The sequence below is a fragment of the Podarcis raffonei genome, chromosome 2, assembly GCF_027172205.1.
Source record: "Podarcis raffonei isolate rPodRaf1 chromosome 2, rPodRaf1.pri, whole genome shotgun sequence".
In the NCBI taxonomy this organism is placed as follows: Eukaryota; Metazoa; Chordata; class Lepidosauria; order Squamata; family Lacertidae; genus Podarcis; species Podarcis raffonei.
The window spans coordinates 121,392,675-121,417,559 of NC_070603.1; the positions used below are offsets into that span (position 1 = coordinate 121,392,675).

A 24,885-nucleotide genomic window follows, 5' to 3' on the forward strand; every position below is an offset into this window, starting at 1 on the left:
GATTATCTTTCCCCTACCTTAGCTGGATGCATGGTGGCCACTTCTTCTCCAGAGTAATGTAGGGAGAATCCACAATGTTGGTCTGATGCCATTGCAGTGTCTACGAAAGGGAAGGTCGCCAAAGAATTCATGAAAACATTGAAAATGAAGTTCCTGATTTGCCCAAGCGAAAGATTATAAAACAGAAATCAGCAGCACATTACACGCTGAGGTATGGAAATAATAATATAAATGGAAATAATAATATAAAATAGTAATATAAAAATTAACTTTTAATCGTATGTTTGTCTACACAGAAAAACAATAGGCAAGGACGGAATGGATCTCATGGACAGCTGAGATAACTCAGTCAGTAAAGCATTAAACTCTTAATCTCAGGTTGTGGATTCGAGCCACAAAGTAATGTGCAAACCTGCCCAGCACCTTTCACAGCAGGCAAGAGAGAGGAGTGAAGGGAGGGTGGGGGAGAGAGAGAGACAGTATTTATTATTTAAAACCGATGCCTTTATTAGTTTTTGCATGGTTCTGTGAATTTTAGCTGTGTTCTATCTTTATTTTCATCTGTGTGCCACTTGCATACTTTTCTGATAAAGGGTTTAGATATTTTGAATATGAGTTAAAATAATTACAAGATACATTCTGAGGGACCGACATTTTTCTATGAAATATTTTCAGTGCAGAGGGACACTTTTCTGAGGAAGAGCTTAGATATTTTGAAAACATTTAATAACTACAGCTGCTACTGTCCAGGACACATTATTAAGGACCAGCAATTTATTTTAAAATGAAATATTTTCACTGCAGGGGAGCAGGGCCTTCGTTCTCTACTAAAAAAACCTTCTCCCTCACTCTCTCGGGTTCAGCTGCGCGGGGTCCGCCTGGCCTTCGTCCTCCGAGGAGGCTCCTCTTCTGCCCTATGGGAGTCCCAGCTCTTCCCTTCTCCTTCCTTCCCTCCTCCTTCCCTTCCCACATCTGACCCGGAGGCGGCAGGAGGAGAGGCAGCCTTCCCGGCGGAGAAACAACCGGAGATCCCCCGGGAGGACAAGGAGGGCGGAGGCAAACTCAGCGCCCCCGACAAGAAGGAAGGAAAAAAAGAAAGGCAGGCCGGGACAGGAAACGGAAGCTCCTCCTCTGGACTTCCCTTTCGCTCTAGGAATTTGGGCTCTATGGCTCTAGTTAACCCTTGCGGAGCCGAGAGGCATGAACACTCTTGGCTGCTACGGGCAGAGAGGGAGCAGTGGCAAGCCGATTTTGTCTGGAAAGCTTTGCAGGATCAGGCCCCGAGTATAGGATCCTCTCCTCTGAGGTGCCCCATGCAAGATCCAGTGACCATTGAGAGCCGGGGTATCATATATATATAACACACCCTGCATTTATATGGTTTTTAACCCAAGTGCACACTGATGTGAAATAAGCATTGAATGATATGGAAATCTCTTTCCACACCTTCAACAGTCATACTTTGTATCCTCTCTGTGAATTTAATTTTCTTCAACCAGAAAAGCACAATTCATTCCCCGCTTTATGTTTCTCTCCCCTCCTGTCTGTTGGCTACACTGTGAACCCCTTATTTATGTTACTCATCCTGCTCCACGGTTCTTTCCTCCAAATATCTCCTGAAAGACCTAGTAAGTTTCCAAGCAAAATTCAAACTTGTTGATACTGACCTTTTAAAGCCCTAAATGGCCATGGCCTGTAGACCTGAAGGAACATCTCCATTCCCATTATTCAACCCAGACACTGAGGTCCAGCACCAAGGGTGGTTCCCGCAATGTGAGAAGCTACAGGGAACCAGGCAGAGGGCCCTCCCAGTTGTAGCATCCACGCTGTAGAATGCCCAATCATCAGATGTCAAAGAGATGAGTAACCTTGATAACCTTTGGAAGACATCAGAAGGCAGCCCTATAGAAGGAAACCTTTTAATGGGAGATGCTTTTATATACAGTGAGGGGGGGAGTATTTGATCCCCTGCTAAATTTGCCCGTTTGCCCTCTGATGAAGAAATGACCAGTCCATAATTTTAATCGTAGGTTTATTGTAGCTGTGAGAGGCAGAACAACAACAGGAAAAACCCCAGAAACCCAGAAGACAAAAGTCAGAGATTGATGTGCACATTGGACTTTAAGGTGGACTTGAAACTGCTTGTGTCTCTATATTTTATTTTGCCTCTTCTACACAATATCCCTTTCCTTGTCTAATGCAAGCCCACTCTTCGCCTTCCTATGTTCAAAGTGCCATGATGAAAGCAGAAGCCAATAAACCAAGAAAATCTAACATAAATCGCTGCTACTCAACTGTGGACATTAGGAGGCAGTCTGGACTCAAAAGGCCTCAGAGCAAGAAAAAGCCTATGATTAAACAGAGGGAGGTAGGCAAGATTAAAATCAAACAAAGCTAAAGAAAGAAATTCTAACACTGAGCACAATCTTTGGTTTGCTTCCTGTAGGAGATCTTGATGTGACTGAAAATCTTTCCCCACTCCAAAACCTTCTAAGATGTTTTCCTATGAGTTCTTTGATGCCGGGTAAGGGAGCTACTGTGACAAAAGCTCTTCCCACACTGCAAACATTCGTAAGATTCGTCCCCCGTATGAATTCTTTGATGTTTAGTAAGGTGGCTGCTGCAATAGAAGCTCTTTCCACATTCTAAACACTTATAAGGTTTTCCCCGTGTGAGTTCTGTGATGTTTTGTAAGTGTTTCACTGTGACTAAAGCTCATTCCACACTCAAAGCATCTATAAGGTTTATCCCCTGTATGAGTTCTTTTATGTCTTGTGAGGTGGCCACTGTCACTAAAGCTCTTTCCGCACTCCCAGCATCTATAAGGTTTATCCCCTGTATGGCTTCTTTGATGGCTAGTGAGCTGCCGACACTGATAGAAGCTCTTTCCGCATTCCAAACACTTATAAGGTTTTTCCCCTGTGTGAGTTCTGTGATGTTTAGTAAGGGTTTCACTGTGACTGAATTTCTTTCCGCACTCGCAGCATTTATAAGGTTTATCCCCTGTGTGAGTTCTTTTATGTCTTGAGAGGTGGCTACTACGAATGAAGCTCTTGTCACATTCCAAACACTTATAAGGTTTTTCTCCTGTGTGACTTCTTTCATGCAAAGTAAGGGAGTCTTTGCGACTGAAGCTCTTTCCACACTCCAAACACTCATAAGGTTTGTCCCCTGTATGAATTCTTTGATGCTTCGTGAGGGAGTCACTGTACCTGAAGCTCTCCCCACAGTCCAAACATTTGTATGGTTTTTCACCTGCATGCGTTATTTTATGTTTAGTGAGAATGCTCCTCTGAGGGAAGCTCTTTCCATGCTTCAAGCATTCATACGGTTTGTCCCCTGTGTGGGTTGTATGATGCATATTAAGGGAGCTACTGTTACTGAAGCTCTTTCTGCACTCAAAGCACTGATGAGGTTTCTCACCTGTATGAGTTCTTTGATGCAAAGTAAGACCACCACTCTGACGGAAGCTCTTTCCACACTCCCAGCATTTATGAGGTTTGTCCCCTGTATGAATTCCTTCATGCGAAGTAAGGTGACTACTCTGACGGAAGCTTTTTCCACACTCCCAACATTTATAAGCTTTTTCTCCTGTATGTGTTTTTTGATGCTGATTAAGGTAGTCACGCCGACGGAAGATTTTTCCACACTCCCAGCATTTATATGGTTTTTCACCCGAGTGCACTCTTCGATGTGAAGTAAAAGTTGAGTGAGAAGGAAATCTCTTTCCACACACAGTACATTCATACTTCTCTATATGAATTTGATTTTCATTAACCTGAGAAGGGGTGGATTCCCTCCCCAACTTCTGCATTTGGGTCCCCTCCTTTCTGTAGGTTCCAACATGAAGCCGCAGTTTCCATTGTTTCTTCTGTTCCTCAAGTCTTTCAGATGCCACTCCTTCAGTCAGGATCCCCCAAATATTTCCTAAATTATTAAAAAGGAACACTGGTAAAATGCGGTGTCTGCAATGATAATAATGATGATGATGATGATGATGATGATGATGATTATTATTATTATACCCCGCCCTCCCTGGCCAGAGCTGGGCTCAGGGCAGCTAACACCAGTAAAATTACAATAAAACATAATAGGTCCATTCAGTCCCTCATCTGGCAATTGCTGCAGCTACCAGCGAGTGTCAGAAGATTCAGGACCCAACCTAACATTATGCTATGGAACTGATTGAAAAAGAATTTTCTTCACACCACCATTCATGGGCGTAGCCAAGGAGGGGGGGGCAGCTCCCCAGATCAAGTAAAACATTAGAAATACATAACTAATTGACCAATCATGCTGGTTCTGCCTCCCTAACAAAAGTCCTGCCCACCCACCAAAAATCCCCCACCCATGCCACCATTGAAAAACATTCCTTTCCTTTTCTACTTTTTATCTCTCACAGCCCAGAACTCTTGCCCTGCAACCTTCCCGGTTTTCTTGCCAGGGGAGCTTCCTCACTCCCAACATCTCCCCTTCTCCATTCTCTGTAATTCACCAGATCCCTCTGGGGGTCCTGGGAGGGAACAGTTTTTACCGTTATACCCAAACTAAAATAACCACCAACCCTAACTAAACTTTTAAAGTAAAGGTAAAGGACCCCTGGATGGTTGAGTCCAGTCAAAGGCGACTATGGGGTAGTGGCACTCATCTCACTTTCAGGCTGAGGGAGCCGGTGTTTGTCCACAGACAGCTTTCTGGGTCATGTGGCCAGCATGACTAAACAGCAACGGGACACCGTGATGGAAAACATTGCACACAGAAACGTCATTTACCTTCCTGTTGCAGCGGTACCTATTTATCTACTTGCACTGGCGTGCTTTTGAACTGCTAGGTTGGCAGGAGCTGGGACAGAGCAACGGGGCCTCACCCCATCACAGGGATTCAAGCCACCAACCTTATGATTGGTGAGCCAGAGAGGTTCAGTGGTTTAGACCACAGCGTCGCCTGCGTCCCTAAACATTTAACTAACACCAACTCGACAAAAACAAAACAGGGGAACCAAAACTAGAACTGTTTAAAACATTATAAAACATTTTTGCCATTTGCCCCCAGCCCAAGAGTTGTTCCAGCAATGTCCCAGTGGCCTCCCAGGAGCCTCTTTAGGCTGTTCAAGGTGAGTCTGGGGTCCGCCCCCTAGGCCAGGTGGAAATGGGCCTTGCAGCAGGGAGCAGGTCTTCCTTCCAGCCCTCAGGGAATGGTAGGCATATTAGTGACCTGAAAGCAGATCCTAAGGAGGCTGTGGAAGCCTCATTATGCGTGGAGCTCCCAGTCACAGTTTTCATGGTAAAAGTGGGGTGTCTTTCTCCTGATCCCTACCAGAGAAGAAAGGAAGAGTGCTGCCTGAAAATGAATTTTTTCACCCCACCATTAAAAACCTTTCCTTTTCTGTCTACCTTTTATCTCTGCCAGCCCAGAGCTCTGGCCCTGCAGCCTTCCTCGTTTTCTTGCCAAGGGGGCTTCCTCACGCCCAACATCTCCCCAGGTCCCCCTCTCCATTCCCTGCAACTCACCAGATCTCTCTGAGGGTCCTGGGAGGGAACATTCAAAGGTGGTGGGAGACAGCCTGACCAGGTCAACCGTCCATCTTCCCCCTTCCATCCTTGCTATGTTTGCAGGATCAGACACTTTCATCCTTTCTGAGGAGCTCTGAAGGCAAAACAAGCTGCAGGTTCCTTGGGAGGGAGGGAGGGAGAAGCAAAGGGAGCCTCAGAGAAGCTGCAGGGATTCCTCTGCCCCAGATATTCTCCTGCCCCTGGAGCTCAAATAGGGCATCCCCTCTGCAACGGTCCCCAACAGTTTTAAAATATATTTTTCTGTTTCCAAATTAATCTGTCTGCTTCCTCTATCCTTTCTTAAGGCTGGCATGGTTCACACAGTAGTGACCTAAAAATAGATCCCATTGAACTCAGTGGAGCTTACTTAGGACTAAATCTGCAAAGGACTGCTGTGCATATTCTTCCTCTTCTGACACCCAGAAACACATCGGTCGTCTTCCCCTCCCTTCCTCCAGTCAAGACCTTCTTGCCTTTTCTCCCCGCTCTGTCTTTTCTGCTCACTTGGGGGGGTCCATCCATTTCTCCTCATTCCCTCCCCCCCCAAACCCCCAGGAACTCAGCTGACCTATCCCAGCCTTAATGGGTACTGGAGGTGGGGAGCCCCAGCTCAGGTCATTTCTAGGATCACAGATCTTTGAAATTATTTTGCAGAACTCAGAAGTTTAAACAAGCTGCAGGTTCCTGGGAGGGAGGCAGAAGTAAATGGAGCCTGAAGGGATTTTTCTTGCCAGAGTTTCCTTGTTTCCACTCTCCATTCCTCTGCTTCTGATTTAAAAGAGAGGTAGAGCTCAACTGCATACTGATGAACACACAGCCCAAACCCCCTGATGATCTCTCCCAGCGGCTTCATATAGATATTAAAAAGCATGGGGGAGAGGACAGAACCCTGAGGCACCCCACAAGTGAGAGCCCAGGGGTCTGAACACTCATCCCCCACCACCACTTTCTGAACACGGCCCAGGAGGAAGGAGCGGAACCACTGTATAACAGTGCCCCCAGCTCCCAGCCCCTCTAGACGGTCCAGAAGGATGTCATGGTTGATGGTATCAAAGGCCACTGAGAAATCCTGCAGAACTAGGAAACAACTTTCACCTTTATCCCTAGCCCGCTGGAGATCATTGACCAGAGCGACCATGGCAGTTTCAGTCCCATGATGAGGCCTGAATCCTGATTGGAAGTGATCCAAATGGTCTGCATCCTCCAGGCATGCCTGGAGTTGTCCAGCCAGATGGACGGGGTATAAATAAATTATTATGATTATGATTATTATGCAACCACCTGCTCAATCACCTTGCCCAAGAATGGAAGATTTGAGACTGGGCAATAGTTGGCTATATTGGTTGGGTCCAAATATATTTTTTTAAGAAGCGGTTTAATAACCACTTCTTTCAATGGGTCTGGGAAGGCTCCCTCACAGAAGAAACCATTCACCACACCGCAGAGCCCATCACCCAGCCCTTCCCAGCTCGCTTTTATGAGCCAGGATAGGCAAGGATCAACAGGTGGTTGGTTCACTTGTCCAAGCAGCTTGTCCACATCCTCAGAGATAACATTGGAATTGATCACATGCAACTTGACTAGACAGGACTCCAGCACTTTCCCACCCCGGCCCTGTTCCCATGGTGGAGTCTACCTCTTTCCGAATCTGAGCCACTTTATTTGTAAAATACCGGTACTTTGCAGGAAATTGTGGGGTCCTTACCAGGCCCCAACGGCAAAAGTTGTTCTGTTAGATTGCGAACCACCTGAAAGGGTCTCCTGCTACTGTTTACTGCAGATGCAATAGAGGCGGTGAAGAAAGTCCTCTTCGCCATCGCTATTGCCACTTGGTAGGCTCGACGTGGAGCTCTAACCTGTGTCCAGTCCAATTCAGACTGCGTTTTCCACCACTGGTGCTCTAGCCATCTCAGAGAATGTTTCATGACCCGCAGCTCTGGGGAAACCATGGGGCTGTCCGGGCTCCATGCAATCGGAGAGGGCCCTTTGGAGCTAGACAGTCGATAGTCCTAGTTAACTCTGCATTCCAGCAGGCCACCAGGGAATCAGCTGAAAGGCTGTCAACATGGGATAAAACATCCCCTACCACTCTCTCTGGAAACCATTTGGATCCATTAAGTGGTGGGGAAGGACCATCAGAATCGGTCCCACCTCCCTGCAGAGGGAAGGGTCGCGGAGAAGTCCAGTTGCACCATGAAGTGATCCAACCATGGAACTTCTTTTGTTTCGCTTTTACTTAGATCACCCACATCCATAGAGGTGAACACCAGGTCTAAGGCATGTCCACGACTATGAGTTGGGCCAAGCCTATTCAGGGACAGCCCCATGGAGGCCATGCTTTCCACGAAGTCCAGAGTGGCCCCTTGTAAGGTTGTGTTGGCATGGATGTTAAAATCCCCTAGGACAACCAAACTAGGTGTCTCCCGGAGAACATCCGCCATTACCCGAAGCAACTCAGGCAGGGAATCCTTGGTGCAGCAGGGAGGTTGGTGCACCAAAAGGAATCCTCTACTGTCCCTATTGCCCAACTTCCAGAACATGCACTCAGGAAACTGGGTCTTCTCAGTAAGATGCCTGGTGTAAGCTAATAACGTCCTAAAAATCTGAAAGTTGACAGCTATGACCCAGAGGCAGGGATAGTCTTGAAACAATGACTAAACCTGCCTCCTCGGTAATAAGATGGTCTGGTCTTAGTGTATCTCCTCCTCACTGATATCAGGTGTGCCAGTGCATCCCCCCCCCGCCCCACCTGTGTAACCTGCCCTAGCCATTCTGTTGGCTGGGGCCGACTGCCAGGAAGCCCTGACTCTCTCCCCTTCAAAATAGAACACAAACTATACAATAAATCAATAAAACAGGAGAAACTAACTAAAAACAACTATTCACAATTATTCTGAAATTAAACTAGTCCCCAGCGCTAACTAAATGTTTATCCCACACCCAAGAGAGCAAAAACAAAATAAAAAACAAAAAAACGTAAAACACCACAGATGAAAAACTATTAAAAAAACCCAGAGTTTGTTCCAATGAGTCTGGGTTCATCAGGACTCATAGCAGGGCAATGGCCTCCAGCCTCCCAGGAGTCTCTTATGGTCCCTGCTCCCAAGGCCAGGTGGGAAAAGGCCCTGCAGGTGTTAACGGAAAAATCCAAGGGCTCCCTTGGACAAAAAACAAAGACACCAATCAGGATTACTTGGAGCAAAACAGCAGCCTGTAGGCTTGGCCTTTATTGATCTGTTGCAACAGGGTGCTCCCCTCACCTGCAGGAGAAAGGAGGGACCCAGAAAAATGGTGTGCAAGGCCTTATAAAGACTTTTGAAATTGCCATCCTGCAGATCAAGACCACCCCCAGAAACACCATACATACATCACAGAAAGGGTGTAACTTAAGACCACCCTTCAGATACATCACACCTACATCACAGAAAAGGCGGTCTAAAACAGAAATTTTAATATTGTTTTTTCTCCTGTTTTCGTTTATCTCCTGTCTGGCAGGTTACTTGATTGGATTTCCTGGGTATCCTGGCCAGTCTTTTGTAATGATAAATACTTAGTTCCTGGGCCAGGTCACAGGCTCACACCCTATTCAAACACAAACATACCCTTAAGACAGAATTTGTGAAGGAAAAGACAATGGGGAGGCTTTTCCATTTTGACCTTGCAGAGAAAACATTTGGTCAGTTTAGGAATCAAAATGGTTCCAGGTTGGCCTTCCTGTGCTGATCTATGTATGTGCTTGGTTGGTACACTTATGAACATTGCCATATATTTAAAACCATAAAATTCCTATCACACAGGGAATGGCCTTCAGGACTCACAGCAGGACAATAGATAAAACACTATAGCTCCCCCCACCCTTACCTGGGAGTAAGGCCCACTGAACTCAGTGGTGCTTTCTTCTGAGTAGACACTTAGCTACTTACTAGATGCAAGGCAGCAGCACCAGACGGATCCACTGGGCTAGGCGCTGGGGTGGATCCCCCCACTCCGTGCCTTGCAGAGCCAGACTGATGCACTGGGGCAGTTACAAGCAGTAATCAAAACCGGAGCCTCAGGGATCGCCCTCCCCAAGTGGAAACAAACCGGGGCTGCTCCGAGAAAATGCACAAGGGGGGGGGAGCGATAGGCCACCCCCCCTGCCCTGCTTGTGATTGGCCCAGGACAGGAAGCGGAAGCTCTTCCTCCTCTGGCTACGGACTCCCCTTCCCCTCTAGGAATCTCGGCCCTGTGGCTCCTGTTAACCCTTGAAGGAGCCGATTGGCAGGAACCTCTTGGCTGCTGGGGCGGAGAGCGAGGAGAGGCGCCCGGATTCCGTCTGGAAAGCCCTGCAGGATCAGGCCCCGAAGGCAGCAGGATCCTCTCCCCCAGCTGGTTCCCCATGCAGGATCCAGTGACCCCTGAGAGCCATAGTATCATCATTATTTTTTATTATATGTATATGCCTCCTTTTCCCCAAGTCTGGGAGTCAAGGTGGCTTTCAGATAAAGCAGGAAGACATATATAATTATTAAAAAGGAATTCTACTCTAATAAAGATAGATAGATACAGCTATTGAAGATATAGCTAATAAACATAAAAAGAAGCAACAAGGGGGTCATCTCTCTTGGACCTGGTCCTCACCTATAGGGAGGAACTGACCCACGAAGTATTTATTATTATTAAATTTTCATACCACCCTATATATGCAGATCTCAGGGCAGCTCACAATATAAAATCAGAATATAAAAACAAAATACATAAACAAAAACATCCCAATAACTCCCCCCCCCAAAAAAAAAAACAAGTACTGGGATCTTTGTGAGGAAGTGACCATTTCCAAGTAGAATGGGATCCGGTCTTCCTGGGTTTCATGAGGCGAAGGCAAGGGAAAGCTGAGTGGAGTCGGTGACGCACTCTGGACTTTTAAGAAGGCTGATATCCAGAAAGCGACATCTAGAAACACGCCCCCCTCCCCGAAGGACACATGTTTAAAGCAGAGCCAGCTTGGCCAGAACCCACGGACATCATCATTACCATTTGTATTAATGTTATGTTTTTGGCCTGTCTTTTTCCAGGACGGGAAGTCAAGGCAGGTTACCGTTAAATTGGAAAAGAAGTGATTAAACTTCAAGAGAGTTAAAATACATATGGATATAAAGGACTATTAAAAGTATTGGTATTAAAAATAATAAAAGGACAGCAACACCAGCCTTTTCCTCAAAAACAGCCAGTTCCCAGAAGCTTATTTGGCATAAGGTCTTCACCTGCCGGCAGCCCATCTGACTTCTCTAGGGCAGGAGTTGCAAAGTCTGGGACCAGCCTAATCCTCCATGAATGGGCCTCATTCTTGTTCCAAGCCACTATGCTTCGTCGGGGAAGAGATTCTGTAGTTCATGTGCTGCAGGAAGTATCTTATCTCCTCAGGTTCTGGAGTTAACAACTGGTGGACAGAAATGCTTTTCTAACCCATGCATTATTTAAAATTGTAACACATATAATGAAACATCAAACATTAAAAACTTCCCAACCCAGGGCTGCCTTAAAATGTCTTCTAAGAGTTGTGTAGCTCTTTATCTCCATGACAACTGATGGGAGGGAGTTCCACAGGGTTTGGTTTGACCAACACCTACACGACCAGTGTAGGAACGATAAAATACAACTAAAATCAGCGTAGGCCCTTAAAATCTCCAGTTTCCTTAGGATAAATTCCTTAAAATTATTACAAAGATGCGTAAGTGCAAAATACGGAACGTTAAATGCAAGGAATGTTTTATGTGCCAAAGGAAATAAACTATGTATTTGTAAATTTACGTAACTCTCCTCTGGAAATCAATCTGCAGCATAGCAACCATAAGGAAGATTTCTGTGTTTTGCAGCTTCTGGAAACACCTGAGAGATGAATGTCATATCCTATGGGACGGATGCGGAAGAACAAAGATGTGTAGGAAAAACTGGAAAACGAAAATGGGGAAGTAGGCACCCCACCTGGGAATAAGCAAGAATATTAAACAATAAAATTATATACACATACATATATATATAGATATAATTATGTATGTTTGTGCATGCATGCTACAAAAACAGGATCTGATTCAAGTTGTTTATTATTATTATTTATTAACGCCCCCCCAAAGCTTCAAGCCCAAGGGGTTGACTGTCTTGGACACACAGCCCAAACAAGACAAGCAATGTGTAGTTACAGGTAGGTAGCTGTGTTTGGTCTGCCATAGTCGAAACAAAATAAAAAAATTCCTTCCAGTAGCACCTTAGAGACTAACTAAGTTTGTTATTGGTATGAGCTTTCGTGTACATGCACACTTTGTATCCGAAGAAGTGTGCATGCGCATGAAAGCTCATACCAATAACAAACTTAGTTGTTCTCTAAGGTGCTACTGGAAGCAATTTGTAGTTTTGTTCTTTATTAGGAAAGCACTCTGTTACATCAACAAGGTTTGGAGCCACAGCAGGACCACAGGTCCAGCACCAAGGGCCTTCTGATAGTTCCCTCAATGTGAGAAGCTACAGGGAACCAGGCAGAGGGCCTCCCAGATGTCAAAGATATGAGTAACCTTGAAGACATCTGAAGGCAGCCCTATAGAAGGAAACCTTTTAATGGGAGATGTTTTTATATATGTTGGGAGCTGCCCAGAGTGGCTGGGGCAACCCTGTTAGATGGGCAGGGTACAAATAATTGCTGTGGTGGTGAATAAAAAAAGAAAGCTGGTAAAAGACTGTGTAAAGACCTCATCCACACTGGACTTTAAGGTGGAGACTTGAAACTGCTTGTGTCTCTATATTTTATTTTGCCTCATCTACACAGTATCTTTTTCCTTGTCTAATGCAAGCCCACTCTTCGCCTTGCCAAGTTCAAACTGCCATGATGCAAGGAGAAGCCAATAAACCAAGAAAATCTAATACAAAACCCTGCTACTCAACTGTGGACATTAGGAGGCAGACTAGGCTCAAAAGGCCTCAGAACAAGCAAAAGCCTATGATTAAACAGAGGGAGGTAAGCAAGATTAAAACCAAACAAAGATAAAGAAGCAATTTCTAACACTGAGTACAATCTTTGGTTTGCTTCCTGTAGGAGATCTTGATGTGATTGAAGATCTTTCCCCACTCCAACCCCTTCTAAGATGTTTTCGGATGAGTTCTTTGATGCCGGGTAAGGGAGCTACTGTGACAAAAGCTCTTCCCACACTGCAAGCATTCGTAAGATTCATCCCCTGTATGAATTCTTTGATGTTTAGTAAGGTGGCTGCTGCAATAGAAGCTCTTTCCACATTCTAAACACTTGGAAGGTTTTTTATGTCTTGTGAGGCGGATACTGTCACTAAAGCTCTTTCCACACTCGCAGCATCTATAAGGTTTATCTGTATGAGTTCTTTTATGTCTTGTGAGGTGGGAACTACTAACGAAGCTCTTGTCACATTCCAAACATTTATAAGGTTTTTCTCCTGTGTGAGTTCTGTGATGCTTCGTGAGGGAGCCTTTGCGACTGAAGCTCTTTCCACATTCCAAACACTCATAAGGTTTGTCCCCTGTATGAATTCTGTGATGCTTCGTGAGGGAGTCACTGTGCCTGAAGCTCTTCCCACAGTACAAACATTTGTAATATGGTTTGTGCCCTGTGTGGGTTGTATGATGCATATTAAGGGAGCTACTGTTACTGAAGCTCTTTCCGCACTGAAAGCATTGATGAGGTTTCTCACCTGTATGAGTTCTTTGATGCAAAGTAAAGTGACCACTCTGACTAAAACTCTTTCCGCACTCCCAGCATCTATAAGGTTTATCCCCTGTGTGAGTTCTTTTATGTCTTGAGAGGTGGCTACTACGAATGAAGCTCTTGTCACATTCCAAACATTTATAAGGTTTTTCTCCTGTGTGACTTCTTTCATGCAAAGTAAGGGAGTCTTTGCGACTGAAGCTCTTTCCACACTCCAAACACTCATAAGGTTTCTCCCCGGTATGAATTCTTTGATGCTTCGTGAGGGAGTCACTGTGCCTGAAGCTCTCCCCACAGTCCAAACATTTGTATGGTTTTTCACCTGCATGAATTCTTTGATGCTTCATGATGGAGTCACGGGACCTGAAGCTCTTCCCACAGTCCAAACATTTGTAATTTGGTTTGTCCCCTGTGTGGGTTGTATGATGCATATTAAGGGAGCTACTTTTTCTGAAGCTCTTTCCGCACTCAAAGCACTGATGAGGTTTCTGCCCTGTATGGGTTCTTTGATGCAAATTACGAGAGCCACTCTGACTAAAACTTTTTCCACACTCCCAGCATTTATATGGTTTTTCACCCGAGTGCACTATTTGATGTGAAGTAAGCGTTGAGTGATAAGGAAAGCTCTTTCCACACACAGTACATTCATGCTTCTCTCTGCAAATCTGATTTTCATTAACCTGAGAAGCGGTGGATTCCCTCCCCACCTTCTGCATTTGGGTCCCCTCCTTTCTGTAGGTTCCAACTTGAACCCGCTGTTTCCGTTGCGCATTATGCTCCTCCGCTCTTTCATGAGGCACATCTCCTAACGGATTAAAAATGAAAACTGGTAAATGCTGTGTCTCTATCAGGCCTCATCCACAGAGCGACTTTTAATGCGGACTTTAAGCTGCTTGCATCTCTATTTTACATTTTACATCATCCCCAGAAAATCCTCCTGATCTGACTGGCAGCTTGCCCTAACCTCTCTTAAATTCAGAAACATGATGCAGAACAGAGTTTCAACCTTTTCCCGGCCTTGGCCCCTTTCTGACCTTTTTTCGTTCCTGTGGCCCCCCATCCCAACCTACCGGTAGAAAGGTAGCTATTTAAATGTTTTGTTTGTAAATAGAATGGTGTTTCTGTGCGCTGCTCTGGTTTCACCAGAAGCAGCTTAGTCATGCTGGCCACATGGCCCAGAAGCTGTCTGTGGACAAATGCCGTCTCCCTTGGCCTATAGAGCGAGATGAGCACGCAACCCCAGAGTTGTTTGTGACTGGACCTAGCGGTCAGGGGTACCTTTACCTTTTAAGAAAAAGTGGGACATTCCAGGATCAAATCTGAAAACTGGGATGACTTTTGTAAATTTGGGACTGTCCCTGGAAAATAAGGACACTTGGGAGAGTCTGCAAAAGGCACACCAGGAGTTCTGTATACAGTGGTGCCCCGCAAGATGAAATAAATCCGTTCTGCGAGTGTCTTCGTCTTGCAGGGTTTTTCATCTTGCGGAGCACCGCTATTAAAGGCTTAGTGGATAAGCGGTAATTGACAGATAAGCGGCTTAGCGGCTATTAGCGGCTTAGCGGATAAGCGGCAATTTGCAGATAAGCGGCTTAGCGGCTTTCAGAAAAGGCAAAAAAATCGCAAGAACCCGAAAAAAATTTCGTCTTGCAAGACAACCCCATAGAAAAATTCGTCTTGCGAAGCGGCAAAAAAATCAGAAAGCCCTTTCGTCTTGTGCGTTTTTCGTTTAGCGAGGCATTCGTCTAGCGGGGTACCACTGTATATGGGAGTATTAAAAAAAGCAAGTGGTCCTCACCTTGTCTCAGGTGCCAAGGAACACTCAGCGGTGCATTTTCAGGCTCCTGATACATATCCTTTGCAGTCACATCCTGGCCCCTGCACGTCCCACCCGAGGCCACATATGTAGGGCAGCAGGGCACGGTTTGAGTAAAATGGCTTTGTGGGCTAGAGAGGGACTGCCGCCATGACCCACAAGTCTCTCACTGCTGACCTGGCAGCTTGGCTGCTGCAAACCAAAAAAATCTGTCTGAATACTGAGATGAAGCCCATTCAGTCCCTCATCTGCCAATTGCTGCAGCTACCACCGAGTGTGGGAAGGTTCAGGACCTAACACAATATTATACTCTGAAAAAGAATTTTTTTCACACCACCATTCATGGGCATAGCCAAGGAGGGGTGGGGGGCAGCCCCCCAGATCAAGTAAAACATTAGAAATACATAACTAACTGACCAATCATACCAGTTCTGCCCCCCTAACAAAAGTCCTGCCCACCCACCAAAAATCCCGCACCCATGCCACCACTGAAAAACATTCCTTTCCTTTTCTATCTTTTATCTTTCACAGCCCAGTAGTTGTGCCCTGCAGCCTTCCTGGTTTTCTTGCCAGGGGGGCTTCCTCACGCCCAACATCTCCCCAGGTCCCCATCTCCATTCCCTGCCACTCACCAGATCTCTCTGAGGGTCCTGGGAGGGAACATTCAAAGGTGGTGGGAGACAGCCTGACCAGGTCAACCGTCCATCTTCCCCCTTCCATCCTTGCTAAGTTTGCAGGATCAGCCTCCTTCATCCTTCCTGAGGAGCTCAGAAGACAAAACAAGCTGCAGGTTCCTTGGGAGGGAGAGTAAAAGTAAAAGGAGCCTCCAGGGATTCACCTGCCCTAGATAGTTTCCTGCCCCTGGAGAAGCTCAAATGGGGCATCCCCTCTGCAACAGTCCCCAACAGTTTTTAAACATGTTTTTGTGATTCCAAATTAATCTGTCTGCTTCCTCTATCCTTTCTTAAGGCTGGCATGGTTCACAAATTAGTGACCAGAAGGTACAACCCATTGAACTCAGTGGAGCTTACTTAGGAGTAAATCTGCAAAGGACTGCTGTGCATATTCTTCCTCTTCTGACGCTCAGAAACACATTAGTCCTCTTTCCCACATTGGCAACCGTGAGAACAGAATCCTGGACTACATGGGCCTTTGATCCAACAAGGTTCTTCAAATGTTCTTTAGTCCAGGAGAAATTAGCAATGCGCCTTCTAGTGATCTCATTGATGGTACACAAACGATAATTCACACCTTCGCTTGCTGTCCTGGATCCAGCAAGGCCCATTCCTCGTTGGTGAAATGCACAGACACCTCATCGAAGCTCACCAATCCCTGGAAGAAGAAAACCATTCCCTTCTTTGTAAGCACTCCAAGGCAAGGCGTTGTCATAAGTATAATACTTCTAATACCCTTCCGGGATATCTAGAGCCCTTTTAAGAGATCTCTCTCAGGCAATCTCTATCGGTCAGAGGAAGCAGAGCCCAAGCAGAGTACAGTGGTACTTCGGTTTACATACGCTTCAGGTTACAGACTCTGCTAGCCCAGAAATAGTACCTCGGGTTAAGAACTTTGCTTCAGGATGAGAACAGAAATCTTGCTCCGGCGGCACAGCAGCAGCAGGAGGCCTCCAGAACGAATTAAGTTCTTAACTCGAGGTACCACTGTATATTGATAGTAAAGAGGCTGGAAAGCCTGATATTTATTAAGGGAAATAAAGTGTTGCAACATGGTCTCCACTCACCACACGCAGGAGGGAGGAGAACCCCGAAGCCCCTATAAAGACTTTTGAAATCGCCCCCGCCTCCTGCCCAAGACCAGGCCCCAAAACATCATACATACATTCCTCCTCCTCCTCGCCCTCCTTCCTCCGTCTCTCCTTCCCCGCATCTGACCTGGAGGCGGCAGGAGAGGCAGCCTCCCCGGCGGAGAAAGAATGGGAGAAGCTCCTCCTCGAGGAAGAGGAGGCGGAAAGAGACCCCTGCAAGCAAAGCAGCTGCGTCCCACAGGAAGGAAGGACTGACCCGGAACAGGAAGCGGAAGCTCCTCCTCCTCTCGCGCACTACTCCCCTTCCGCTCTAGGAATCTCGGCTCTGTGGTTTCGTCTTAACCCTTGCAGAGCCGAACGGCAGGAACCTCTTGGGTGCTCTTGGCAGAGAGCGAGCAAAGGAGTCCCAATTTTTTCTAGAAAGTTGTGCAGGATCAGGGCCCGAGGGCAGGGTCCTCTCCTCCAGCAGGTGCCCCATGCACGATCCAGTGACCACTGAGAGCCCGAGTATCATCATCATCATCATTATTGTATTAATAATGGGCAGCCTTCGTATCATCATCATCATCATCATTATTAATGCCCCACCTTTTCTCCAAATTGAGAGTCGGAGATCGTAGAAAAGATAATCTTTACCACTGAACAGATTAAAGAGGCATTAAACTCTCATATGGTGAGAATATATGTATATGAATAACTATTTTAAAATAAACCAAATACTGTAATCATAAAAGAAGTAACCAGGTCTTCACCTCCCTCCACTGATCTGTGACAGCTTGTCACTGTAAGAAGAACCAGTTTTGAACAGGTAACTTGGCTTTTTCCCTTTCTCCTCATTCTGGGAGCCTATTTTGCTGATGAGCAAGTTATAATGTCTCAAAGTAAATCAATAGTGTCCTGTTTACGAGGCTTGCACCTGTATAAAATGCACACATATATACGTTAAAATGCACAATAACAATTTGATCTCAACATCCTTAAAACATCCTTCCTTAAAATATATAATAAAACAAGCAAGTTGAAAGGAATGAGCATTAGAATCAGAATTATAGAATTGCAGAGTTGGATTGGACCCAGGGGTCATCTAGTCCAACCCCCTGCAATGCAGGAATCTCCGCTAAAGGAGACTGTTCCAATGTCCAACAGCTCTTACTGTCAGAAAGTTCTTCCTCACATTTAGTCGGTATCCCCTTTCTTGTAACTTGAAGCCATTGGTTCAAGTCCTACCCTTCTGAGCAGGAGAAAACAAGCTTGTATCCATGTGATAGCCTTTTAAAATGTTTGAAGATGGCCACCATATCTCCTCTCAGTCTCCTCCCCAGGCTAAACATGCCGAGCTCCTTCAAGTGCTCTTCCTAAGGCTTTCAAGCTCGTCAAAATCCTTAAATTGTGGTGCCCAGAATTGGACACAGTATTTCAGGTGTGGTCTGACCAAGGCAGAATAGAGTGGTACTATTACTTACCTTGACACGAATTCTGTTGATGCAGCCCAGAATAGAATTTTCTTTTTTCGCTCCTGCTGCATCACACGGTTGACTCATGTTAAGCTTGTGGTCTACTAAGACTCCTGGATCCTTTTCGCGTTAACTGCTAGAAAATCAGTTGTCCCTTATCTTATATTTGTGCTGCAGGTTCTTTCATTCTATTCAGTTCATTAAAAAGCACATAGTGTCCTCGGCAGCAACTCCCTTCTGAATACAGTGGTACCTCAGGTTAAGTACTTAATTAGTTCCGGAGATCCGTTCTTAACCTGAAACTGTTCTTAACCTGAAGCACCACTTTAGCTAATGGGGCCTCCTGCTGCTGCTGCGCTGCCGGAGCCCGATTTCTGTTCTTATCCTGAAGTAAAGTTCTTAACCTAAAGCACTATTTCTGGGTTAGCGGAGTCTGTAACCTGAAGCGTATGTAACCCAAGGTACCACTGTGTTCCTTGGGCTGGAGGTTAGGGCAAAGGAGGTGGGTGAACCACAGGCAGCACATATATATCCCACCAAGACCCCTCCCCTAGTCTGGGCATTTCAGAAGGATAAAACTTGAAACCTCCATTGATATATACTTTTATGGTATTACTCCTAGAGAAAGTGGTGTTATGAGGCATCGAACCTCAGAAATACACTTTCCCCATTTCTTTTCAGCCAGGCTTTTGGCCTTTAACTTAAATAATTATTGTGGCCTTAATCTTTGCAACCTACATTAACTTGCTTTGAGATGACCTTCCTTGAAAAAGCAACAAAATGCAATGAATAGTAATGCATAATATCTGCGACGCCATCATTCTGTCGTGTATGCTGCTAAGCAAACTATGTGATTAAACAGTCTATGACTAACCTAAAAGCAGTAAATTGCAACCAGCACACGAGACCCCTTCAGCCTTTGTTTCCACGCCTTGCAGTTGTAAGAACAATCCTATCGAAAAAGCAAGTTCACCCCCCCACCCATTCGGAACCAGAGACCTCATTGGCCAGAAAAATGAGAATCAAGGTAAGTCACTCTTAACCAATGTGTCTATTCTTTGATGTCTGTAAAATCACATTTCACAAGTGTGTCTGTGTGCATCTGAATGCTGGACAACATAGGATTTTGCTTTGACCCAACAGGGCTCTTCATACATTCTTTGTCATGGGGAAATTAAGAACACCCTCTCTAATTGATATTACACCAACAGGCGTTCACACCTTTGCTAGCTATTGATCAAGGGGGAAAGGACCTTATCTACAGAAGCCACCATCTCATAAATATCCATCATGACTTCCTTGTACAGCACTCTCTGACCTGGATCCAGCAGGGAGCATTCGTCATCGGTGAAATGCAAGGACACCCCCTCAAAGCTCACTGATCCCTGGAAAAGGAAAGCAATTCCCTTATTTGTAGTTCATCCAGAGTAAGGAGTGGAAAAATGTGCAACTGGAGATCTTAAGTGTTCAGAAATCACCCAAAGCCCATGGAATTTACCCATTAGTTTAAGAATTCTAAGTCAGGTATTCTAACAAAAATATGTAACTTGTCTGTGAGACTGCCCGGTTTCTTTTCCTCCAACAGGGAAGCCAATGTAAGGGATTTAGTTTCCAGGAAACTGCACGTTAGTTTAATGTTTGTCTTGGGGAAACTGGTGGAAAACATTATTAAAGACAATGACATAGTTTTCTTGGCAAACAAAAAACATCTGTTGGTCTTAACACTAAAGACCCAACTTCCCATCTATTCCATATTTCAAATTCATATTACTTATTGCCAATACACATTTTTTTCATAATTAAACTTATTCTCAATAAATCTAATTTATTATATCTACCTAGCAACTATTACTGAAGTTCCTCGAATGCTGCAACAGAATTTAAACTACTATATTTATTTTTCAGATATTCTTTGAAAACCTCCCATTTAGAAACAAATTCCTGTTTTGATTTATTCTTTATTTTTCTGATAAACCATCTAATTCGGCATATTCTGTCAGCTTTGGGATCCAATCTTGTATAGAGGGGATTTCATTACTCTTCCATTTTGCTGCGATCAAAACTCTTGCTGCCGCTGTCGCATATAAAAAGATACCCTTCCTCTTTTGTGGAATATCCAAATCTGTTATTCCCAGGAGGTAGGCCTCTGGTTTTTTATTGAAAGAGATCTTTAGCATTTTTTGCAGTTCTGCATGTATACTCTCCCAGAATACCTGTATTTTCCTACATGTTCACCACATATGGTAGAATGTTCCTGAGTCAACCTAAAACCATTCTTAACCTGAGGTGCGCTTTCGCTAATGGGGCCTCCCGCTGCCAACTGAAGCTCTTGTCACACTGCAAACATTTGTAAGGGCTATCCATTGTATGAATTATCTTATGGCTAGTGAGGTGACAACTCTGAATGAAGCTCTTTCCACATTCCAAACATTTATAAGGTTTTTCTCCTGTGTGAGTTCTTTGATGCAAAGTAAGGGAGTCTTTTTGAGGGACGCAGGTAGTGCTGTGGTCTAAACCACTGAGCCTCTTGGGCTTGCTGATCTGAAGGTCGGCGGTTCAAATCCCTGCAACGGGGTGGGCTCCTGTTGCTCGGTCCCAGCTCCTGCCAACCTAACAGTTCGAAAGCACGTCAGTGCAAGTAGATAAATAGGTACCACTCCAGCGGGAAGGAAAACGGCGTTTCCGTGCACTCTGGCACTCGTCACGGTCTTCCGTGTGCCAGGAGCAGTTTAGTCATGCTGGCCACATGACCCAGAAAGCTGTCTGTGGACAAACGCCAGCTCCCTCGGCCTGTAAAGCAAGATGAGCGCTGCAACCCCAGAGACGTTCGCAACTGGACTTAACAATAAGGGGCCACTTTATCTTTACCTAAGGGAGTCTTTACAACTGAAACTCTTTCAACACTGCATACAGTCCCCTGTATGAATTCTTTGATGCTTCATGAGGGAGTCGCTATATCAGAAGCTCTCCCCACAGTCCAAACATTTGTAATATGGCTTGTCCCCTGTGTGGGTTGTAAGATGCATATTAAGGGAGCTAATGCCTCTGAAGCTCTTCCAAAGCATTAATGAGGTTTCTCCTCCGTATGAGTTCTTTGATGATCAGTAAGGTGACAACTCTGACTGAAGCTCTTTCCACATTCAAAACATGTATAAGGCTTTTCCCCTGTATGAGTTCTTCGATGCCGAGTAAGGGCGCCACTCTCACGGAAGCTCTTGTCACACTCCCAGCATTTATAAGGCTTTTCTCCTGTGTGACTTCTCTGATGCAAAGTAAGGGAGTCTTTGCGAGTGAAGCTCTTTCCACACTCCAAGCACTCATAAGGTTTGTCCCCTGTATGAATTCTTTGATGCTTTGTGAGGGTGCCTTTGTGCCTGAAGCCCTCCCCACAGTCCAAACATTTGTGAGGTTTTTCACCTGCGTGAGTTCTTTTATGTCTAGTGAGGATGCTCCCATGATGGAAGCTCTTTCCATACATCAAGCATTCACACAGTTTGTCCCCTGTATAAGTTCTTTCATGTCTAGTGAGGCTGCTCCTCTGACGGAAACACTTTCCACACTTCAAGCATTCATACGGTTTGTCCCCTGTGTGGATTGTGTGGTGCCTACTAAGGGAGCTACTCTGATTGAAGCTCTTTCCGCACTCAAAGCACTGATGAGGTTTCCTCCCTTTATGAGTTCTTTGATGTGAAGTAAGGTTACTACTCTGCCTAAAACTTTTTCCACACTCCCAGCATTTATATGGTTTTTCATCCGAGTGCACTCTTTGATGTGAAGTAAGCGTTGAGTGATAAGGAAAGCTCTTTCCACACACAGTACATTCATGCTTCTCTCTGCAAATCTGATTTTCATTAACCTGAGAAGCAGTGGATTCCCTCCCCACCTTCTGCATTTGGGTCCCCTCCTTTCTGTAGGTTCCAACTTGAACCCGCTGTTTCCGTTGCTCCTTCTGCTCCTCAGCTCCTTCACGTGACGGTTCTGATTGTTCTCCTTCAGTCAGGAACTCCGAAACATCTCCTAATGGATTAAAAAGGAAAAGTGGTAAAATGATGTGTCTGTATAAGGTAGGGGTCGGCAATCTACAGCTCCTGGGCCACATCTGGCCGGGGGGGGGTCATTTAACCGGTCCCCGAGCCACCACCGAACCCTGCCACACGCTCTGCAAGTCTCTGCACGCTGCGCTAAACCAGCACATCGCGGCGACTCACTTCCGCGGCACTGGCGGGGCTTCCTATTGGATGCAGCAAATTCCTGCAACCAATAGGAAGCTGGAGGCGCCTTCTCCACGCCAGAAATAGTGTCTGCGGGTGTGTGTTCTCACAATCCGGCGCTCGCTGAGATCTCCGGGGGAGTGAACCAGCCCAGGCTCAGTAAGTTTGCCGACCCCTGGTTTAAGGCCTCGTCCACACAAGACTTTTAATGCTGATTTGAGGCTGCTTGCAGCTCTATTTTGCATTTTGCATCATCCACAGAAAATCCTCTTCATCTAAATGGCAGCCTTCCCTTCCCTTTCTTAAATTTAGAAACATGATGCAGAGCAGAGTTCCCCCATCTTTTCCCAACCGTGGCCCCTTTCCGACCTCATTTCCTTCCTGTGGCCCCCAACCCCTTCCTACCGGTAGAAAGGTAGCTACTGAAATGTTTTGTTTGTAAATAGAACCTTTTTTATAATTTATTTATCATAATGTTTTTATGATTTATACAAAATACAACCACGTAAAATAATAGGAGCATAATGAAATGTTGTTGAAGCAGATAAACATAAGAATCATAGAGCTGGAAGGGACCCCAAGAGTCATCTTTCTAGTGCAACCCATACAAACGTAGGAAACTCAGCTCAAGCCTCCATGACAGATGCTCACCCAACCTCTGCTTAAAACCTCCAGGGATGGAGAGTCCATCACCTCCAGAGGGAGATCTTCCTTGTACTGTATTATAAAAAGTAAACAACACTTATTTGATCCCAGTTATTTGACACAGAGCAGGAAACCTACAGATAACAGTCCAAAAGCATACCATCCAACATTTCTCCAATGAAAATAGATACGTTCTATTCCAGAACAATAATAATAATTTTACTATTAATACCCCACCCATGTGGGACAAGAAGCTACAGTTAGTTCAAAATTGGGAAAGGCGTACCTCAAGGCTGTATATTGTCCCCCTGCTTATTTAACTTATATGCATCATGGGAAAGGCTGGACTGGATGAATCCCAAGCGAGAATTAAGATTGCCAGAAGAAATATCAACAACCTCCGATATGCAGATGACACAACCTTGATGGCAGAAAGTGAGGAGGAATTAAAGAAACTATTCATGAGAGTGAAAGAGGAGAGCGCAAAATATGGTCGAAGCTCAACATCAAAAAAATTAAAATAATGGTCACTGGGCCCATCACCTCCTGGCAAATAGAAGGGGAAGAAATGGAGGCAGTGAGAGATTTTACCTTCTTGGGCTCCATGATCACTACAGATGGTGACAGCAGTCACAAAATTAAATGATGCCTGCTTCTTGGGAGAAAAGCAATGACAAACCTAGACAGCATCTTAAAAAGCAGAGACATTACTTTGCCGACAAAGGTCCGTATCGTTAAAGCTATGGTTTTCCCAGCAGTGATGTATGGAAGTGAGAGCAGGACCATAAAGAAGGCTGCTCACCGAAGAATGAATGCTTTTGAATTATGGTCTGGAGAAGACTCCTGAGAGTCCCATGGACTGCAAGAAGATCAAACCTATCCATTCTGCAAGAAATCAGCCCTGAGTGCTCACCGGAAGCACAGATCCTGAAGCTGAGGCTCCGATACTTTGGGCCACCTTACGAGAAGAGAAGACTCCCTGGAAAAGACCCTGATGTTGGGAACGATGGAGGGCACAAGGAGAAGGGGACGACAGAGGGCGAGATTGTTGGACAGTGTTCTCGAAGCTATCAGCATGAGTTTGACCAAACTGCGGGAGGCAGTGGAAGACAGAAGTGCCTGGCGTGCTCTGGTCTATGGGGTCACAAAGAGTCGGACACAACTATACAACAACAACAACACCCCGCCCATCAGATTGGATTGCCCCAGCCACTTGGCGGCTTCCAACATATATAAAGACATAATAAAACATTAAACTTAAACTTTTCCCTATACAGGGCTGCCTTCAGATGGCTTGGAGGTTCCATAACTCCATACCCTCCAACATTTCTCTGGGACGTCCTAAGGAAAAGCAGGACATTCCAGGATCAAATCAGAACCTGGGATGACTTCTGTAAATCTAGGACTGTTTCTGGAAAATAGGGACACTTGGAGAGTCTGCAAAAAGGACCACAGGGAGTTCTGTATATATGGGAGAATTTTAAAAAGCAAGTGGTCCCCACTGACCTAGTGCAAAAAGATCTAGTCATCCAGAGTAGCAGTGGCTGCCTAGAAAAAACACCATAGCCCCACACCCTTACCTGGGAGTAAGGCCCACTTAACACTGTGCTGCTTTGTTCTGAGTAGACACTAAGTTATTTACTAGATGCAAGTCAGCAGCACCAGACGAATTCACTTGGCTAGGCGCTCTGGTGGATTTTGTGCCGCGTCTTGCAGAGCCAGACCAACACTGCCGAC

The 24,885-nt window shown here is 45.4% G+C and overlaps 1 protein-coding gene across 1 annotated transcript in view; it reads right to left on the bottom strand.

Moving 5' to 3' along the window:
- Positions 1 to 24,885, bottom strand: part of LOC128408830 (uncharacterized) — a 46,546-nt gene that overhangs the window by 6,662 nt on the left and 14,999 nt on the right. The window contains exons 7-11 of the mRNA XM_053378852.1: positions 21,360 to 22,309; positions 19,611 to 19,677; positions 13,188 to 14,062; positions 3,424 to 3,535; positions 18 to 100 (exon numbers count right to left, since the gene is read on the bottom strand). Coding sequence (XP_053234827.1) covers positions 18 to 100; positions 3,424 to 3,535; positions 13,188 to 14,062; positions 19,611 to 19,677; positions 21,360 to 22,309 — 2,087 coding nt within the window. The remainder of the gene's footprint in view (positions 1 to 17; positions 101 to 3,423; positions 3,536 to 13,187; positions 14,063 to 19,610; positions 19,678 to 21,359; positions 22,310 to 24,885) is intronic.